The sequence below is a fragment of the Streptopelia decaocto genome (assembly GCF_964273445.1).
Source record: "Streptopelia decaocto genome assembly, chromosome: 7".
In the NCBI taxonomy this organism is placed as follows: domain Eukaryota; kingdom Metazoa; phylum Chordata; class Aves; order Columbiformes; family Columbidae; genus Streptopelia; species Streptopelia decaocto.
The window spans coordinates 57,899,821-57,905,820 of NC_138661.1; the positions used below are offsets into that span (position 1 = coordinate 57,899,821).

General features: G+C 39.2%; 1 protein-coding gene across 2 annotated transcripts in view; it reads left to right on the forward strand.

Moving 5' to 3' along the window:
- Window positions 1-5,593, forward strand: part of AMPD3 (adenosine monophosphate deaminase 3) — a 29,412-nt gene extending 23,819 nt beyond the window's left edge. For both annotated transcript variants that reach the window (XM_082059572.1, XM_082059571.1), the window contains exons 12-15: window positions 443-563; window positions 2,029-2,202; window positions 3,316-3,426; window positions 4,350-5,593. In XM_082059572.1, coding sequence (XP_081915698.1) covers window positions 443-563; window positions 2,029-2,202; window positions 3,316-3,426; window positions 4,350-4,526 — 583 coding nt within the window. In that variant the 3' untranslated portion in view covers window positions 4,527-5,593. The remainder of the gene's footprint in view (window positions 1-442; window positions 564-2,028; window positions 2,203-3,315; window positions 3,427-4,349) is intronic.
- The last annotated feature ends 407 nt before the right edge of the window (window positions 5,594-6,000 follow it).

The following is a 6,000-nucleotide window of genomic DNA, read 5'->3' on the forward strand; positions in this document are numbered from 1 at the left end:
TGTGCTACACTTCATCTGGTGAGGTGGCAGGTTGTCAGCACACCGGGCAGCGCCACTAACTCTTGGCAATGGGCTTCCACTTCTTCCCTCATTCTGGCTCTAGGAATTGGGCAGCACAGGGTGCACCGGTTCACCGAGCTTTTCATCGGCCACCTCCCTCCACTGAAATCAGTTCAATAACTGTTCCCCGGTAACTAAACAGTTGCTAAATGACATGTAACTGGGGAAGGAAAGAAGGAAGACAAAAATATGCCAAGTGGTGAAAGGGGCTTGGGTAGAGGGATCTGCCCCTTTTGACAGCAGCTCACAGGTAGGCCTGATCAGATGTCATGTCAAACCATATGAGAATGTGTAACTTTTTTTTTTAATTGCCATATTAATGATAATTAACAGATGAAGAACAGTGCATCTTTCTAGTGGAATCTGCTTTTAATCTCCTCAGGGAAAGAGGCATGTGTACTTTTCTGTTTCGACCTCACTGTGGAGAAGCTGGGTCTATCACACACCTTGTATCAGCCTTTCTGACAGCAGACAACATTTCTCATGGACTGCTCTTGAAGAAGGTATTGCTTGGTTGCTCACCCAAACTAATCCCTGTCTGCTTAGACATCAGTCTGGTTCAAACAGAAGTTACCAAATTGACTTTATCTGGGCAGCCCAAAATTAATTTTCTTAGCAAGGCACGAGTAACTCTTGGATCAGAAATTAATAAGCTCAGCTGAACGTCCTGTTTCTTCTACAAGCTACAAAAATACAGCTTTTCCTAAGTGAATGTTTTAAAGCTATGTCTTTATAAGGAAGATCAACTGTTCAGATATGTCAAAGACTTGGTAGCACCCATTTTTGGTTACTCCAAGCAGATCTAAAATTACATGGAAAAAACTGCGTAGACTTCTTACTACTCCCTGGTTTAGGTCCCAGAAGAGTTTAAGGAAAGCTCTAGTCTCTTCTGTACAGGGACAAAGCTCATTTTCCATGACTGGCATCCCTGTACTTTAAAGTTAATTCAGAAGTTAATTCGGGTTTTGATTATTTTTATCTAGAGTAACTGGGATCACTTGATCAAGAAATACAACATAGCTGTATAACATAGCACTATTTTATATACGACTTGATTGTTATGACAGGACAAACGTTATGACTCCTGGTGTATCAGTTAATAAAAGCCACCACACAACTCATCCCCAGGCCACCGTTTTGTAATTAAAATAATTGGTCAGTGGGTGGCGGACTTGCACTGAGTTTATTGGCATTTTTTGGAAAGCGTTCTCTTGTAAGTTGGATTTTCTGGTTCGTGTTGGAAAATTCTCTCTGTATTTTTCAACATATCCAAGAACAAAGAAAAATTTTGCCTAAAATCACACCTGATGTTATGCTCAGAACCACTAATTCCTGAAATTACGCCCAGACATAGTTGTACTAAGGCTGTATGTGACCAAAGCATTCTCCGCTCTCTCCCACTTAGCCTGCTGCAATAACCTGGCATAGCAGATAATAACAACAACACTTGTTAGGTTCACAGGTTGGTTAAGCCTAAAATTGTCATACAGATGAGATGACCACGGGTTATTTATATTATGTGCAACAGCAAGACACAACTTCTAATAAATTAAAACTTCTGCTCCTAAAATTTACCTATTGGATTGCAGTTTTGAAAAGAACAAATTGCTTAGCAGTTCTTATACGTATGCTATCAGTGACCTCCAGGTTTTGGGGAAAGGTATGCACTTAGTATCAAGTGCAGTGCCATTAACAGTCATATATACTTACTAATCTACAGTAATATTAGTAATCATATTTTTTAAAAGATGATGACATATGTTGAAGAATGTGAATTATTTTTATAAAGATCAGTTGGATTTAAAATTCAGACTTCTAAATATTTTCTAAAGAAGTCAGCGTTTAGTGTCAATTTTGTTTTGGTCTTAGTCCTCCCTCTGTAATGCTGTTTCCATTCTATCCAAGAGAAATCTTTTTTGTTCATTGTCCCATGGTACTATTAAATGCTGACTGTGTTTTGTTTTGCAGAGTCCTGTCCTCCAGTATCTTTATTATCTTGCGCAAATACCCATTGCTATGTCTCCGCTTAGTAACAACAGCCTGTTCCTGGAGTACTCAAAAAACCCCCTGCGGGAATTTCTCCATAAGGGACTTCATGTGTCTCTCTCCACAGACGATCCTATGCAGTTCCATTATACAAAGGTAAGAATTGCACAAAGCACTTCTTTGAATCTGGCAGCAGTACCACACAGGCCCAGAATGACCTGAAAGTTATTTTATATCATTGCCTAGGATATAAAGTTTCATGTCTTTCAGTCACTTCATTCATTATTACTCCTCATTCTCAGTCTACTACTCACTGTTAGGTTTCAGAGGGAAATGTCTGATTTCCTAATTATGTTTCTTTTGTACTCTTGCCTCTCCAGTGTTGGCTGTTGAAGTATAGAATGAAGGATGAGGCTGGAGGGAGGTTTGAGCCTTCATAAACAATCCTCTAGAGTGCCAGGAAAGTCCAGTTTCCTTACTAATAAATCTGGGGAAGTACATTACAAAACCACCATGCGGAATCTCTGAAGATGACGTATGAGCTGTTTGCTCAGTGAACCGAAAGTGATTCTTGCCCTTGGGTGGCCCGGCAAGACAGAAATGCCTGGTCGCTGGGTTTGATGCCCCACTTTTGTAGTTGGCGCTGACTTGAGTCACGCTGTGCCTCAGGGTGGCCGGTGCATTGCTCAGCTGTCCATGTTCTGTGGACAAGCTGAGCTCTGGTGTGCTCCACCCAGGCTTGTTCTGGCCCACAATGTGCCTCTGCTAGAAAACACAGAGCTGCTGTGGGGGATTTCTGCATGGAGCTAACACAGCACCAGCCCAGTTACACAGAGTGTGGAAGATCCTCAGCTGTGACAGCCCCCTAGAGTCAGACCCAACCTCCTTGTGTTGGACAGTCAGAAAGGAGAAATTGCCCTGCTGTCTACCTACATACTCATTAAAGATTTACAACTAGATCCTCCAAGGTGTTCACATACCCTGGGATCTCATTTGAAATTGCCTAATAAATGCCTCTAAGGATCTGGACTGCAGGCTGCAATTTCTTAGGCTAAGATAACTGGATACCCAGTGCCTGTAAATTATTTAACAGTCGCCCTCGGGAAATTTCAAATAAACAATTCTGTTAGTAATTGTGATGTTAAAGTGTTAAACCTCTAATTTTTCACAGCTGTCTAAAAAGCATGTATAAATTCCTTAATTAGTAATGAGTACATATCCCCATTTACATCTTATTCACATATAATGTTAAGCATTTTGGTGCTACAGGAAGCTCTCATGGAAGAATATGCTATTGCAGCCCAGGTGTGGAAACTAAGTACCTGTGACTTGTGTGAAATAGCAAGAAACAGCGTATTACAGAGTGGATTGTCAGATAAGGTAATTATGCCTGAAAAAATCTCATTTGGGAATATTAGGGCAAGTAGGAACTGAGAAGTCAATAGCCTTTAAATTGAATAGTACTTGCTTTATGTGATGGATTTGTGCACATCCCTATCCTCTTTTCCAGAAATATTCACAAACTATCTGCTATACAGTCTTATATTAAAAAAAATACTGATGTTAAGTTTTTTCTCATTAGCTTTGTTTTGGAATTCCCAAAACATGTAGAGAGCCAGATGCCTGTTTGCACTCAGTTCTGTCTCAAGTCCCAAACCTTTAATTATCCCTTTGCCAGTAATTTTATATACATCTTGCATTGGGTAAAAACAAACTGCCTGTCATAAGACATGGTTTTTCTTAGAAGGGAGTACTACAGAAAATATTCAGGTTTAGACAGGCAGTCAGATAAGATTAAATTACCGTTTGGCTTTAAAATTCTATACATCCATGGCTTTCTCTAGAACTTATTTTAGAGCATCCTCTCTTCTATGCCACTTCCAAACATTCCTCTCAAGGAGCTTTACAAGTGAAGGGGCTTTACAAGTATAGTCTGTTGCTTAGTCCAGTATTCTCTAGTGACAACTACTAATTTTTGTCTTATGCAACATTTAACTAACAGGAGAAACCTAAGCCTCTTTGTGACCTCTCACATGAAAGATGTAGTAGTGAAGACCGAACACTAGCACAAAGGGTTATAGCCAGCCAGACTGAGTGTGCTGCTGAGTAATTCGTTATGTATATAAACTTTGGCCTTAAAATCTCCAAAATTGGTTAAGACTCTGAGGTAAAGTTCACTGGCCAGCTGGTTGAAGCTGCTCTTTTGACTTGCACTGGAGTCATTCAACTAACAAATACTCAGTTATACAATAAACCAAATAAATTGAACTGACTTCTTCCTTTTTGTTTAATCCCATTCACAGGAAAAACAGAAATTCTTAGGGGTGAATTACTGTAAAGAAGGGCCTGAGGGAAATGACATTCGAAAGACAAATGTTGCACAGATCCGGATGGCCTTCAGGTACGAGACACTCTGCAATGAACTTAGTTTCCTGTCTGATGCTATGAGAACAGAAGAGATTTCTACTCTGTCAAAGTAGTTACAAAATCAAAGAAACCAGAACATTTCACTCCTATCAGGATGTTAATTAACATTGACTCATCTGTCTTTGATGCTACCAAGACATAACCGAACAGTACAGAGAAAAATAGAGTATCTGTGGAAGGTAAACAGCATTTGCTGTTAGCATTTACTGCATTATTCTCATTGCAAAAATTTCAGTTTCTACAAATGTTAGGCTCTAAATATTAAATGCACACTCAGAATCCTGTAGTATTTGTTTCATACTGTGTTAACTGTGCACTATATTGTAATTTGGAAAACAACAGAGAATATTCATAGCGCATCTGTGACATGCACCTCCAGACTCCACAGATGCTGACAGTGTCCTCGCACCTGTTTTTGCCCTGCTGGTCTCAGTAGCAATCACAGCATTTAGCACTTGTAAGTTTAACTCCTTATTCATTAGCAGTTTGTATGGGGTGCGTAATTCTGAGACTTCCCTTTCATTCTGGAGGGTGTTCTGCCAGTTTTTATCTTAATGTTTCAGCAGTTACACTGGAAAACAAGAAAACCCAAAATCCGGTAGTCTTGTTTAATGACTAATTACTTCCTGTTGTCATGTAGGATGTCTGTGACGAACAGCAGATTAATGCTTTTTATTCTAGTAAGTAGAAAACATGGTGTCAAAATCATCACTATTGTACATTGTAATAATGAGTCTAATTATATCATGAAAACTTTGCCTTGAAAGTTGAGAACACTTTTTTATTGCTTTGTAAGGGAAATAAGTGGATACGCCAGTTCAAATTAGTTGGAAATTTATGCAGATAATTTTGGTTGCATGTAAAAAGAAATTTTTTACTTGAACAAAGGAAGTGTTCTTATGAATCAGCGGTAGAAACTCCAGACCTGGGTTCTGGTCCTACTTCTGACATATTTTTACACATTTGTGTTCATTTGTATTTTAGTCAATTAGAATCGAATGAGCAGTCAAACTGTGTGTTTATGCGGAAGCTAGCCCACTTGAGATATGTCATTTCATGTTATGTTAAACTCTTTATTTATGATGGAGCGGCTAGTAAAATACAGCTACTGGAATATTCATCACTGTCAATCCTTTTTTCTGTTTGGTCACCCTTCTTAAGACAGTACTACTCATTCAGAAAGGATTAAAGGTAATGATGTGATAATATCTATGTATTGCTAAAGTAATACATAGGGAGGTTAGGCATCTTAGAACAGTAATTCAGAATTAATGCATAAAAAGGAAATAATGAATACTAGCCCATCAAGCCTCACTAGACCCAGAACCCTGTATGTTTTACTACATCAGACACCTCGTGCCACTCTGTTTCTTAGGTCAGGTCCTCCTCCTGCAGCTTGGGCACTTACATCCTTCCTTTCAAGAGCATATCAGGTCTTGCTTTCCCTTGTAAATGCAGCCAGAAGTAGCAGTGGTGACATCACCCATACCAAACAACTCATGAATGGCATAAATGTATATATGCATC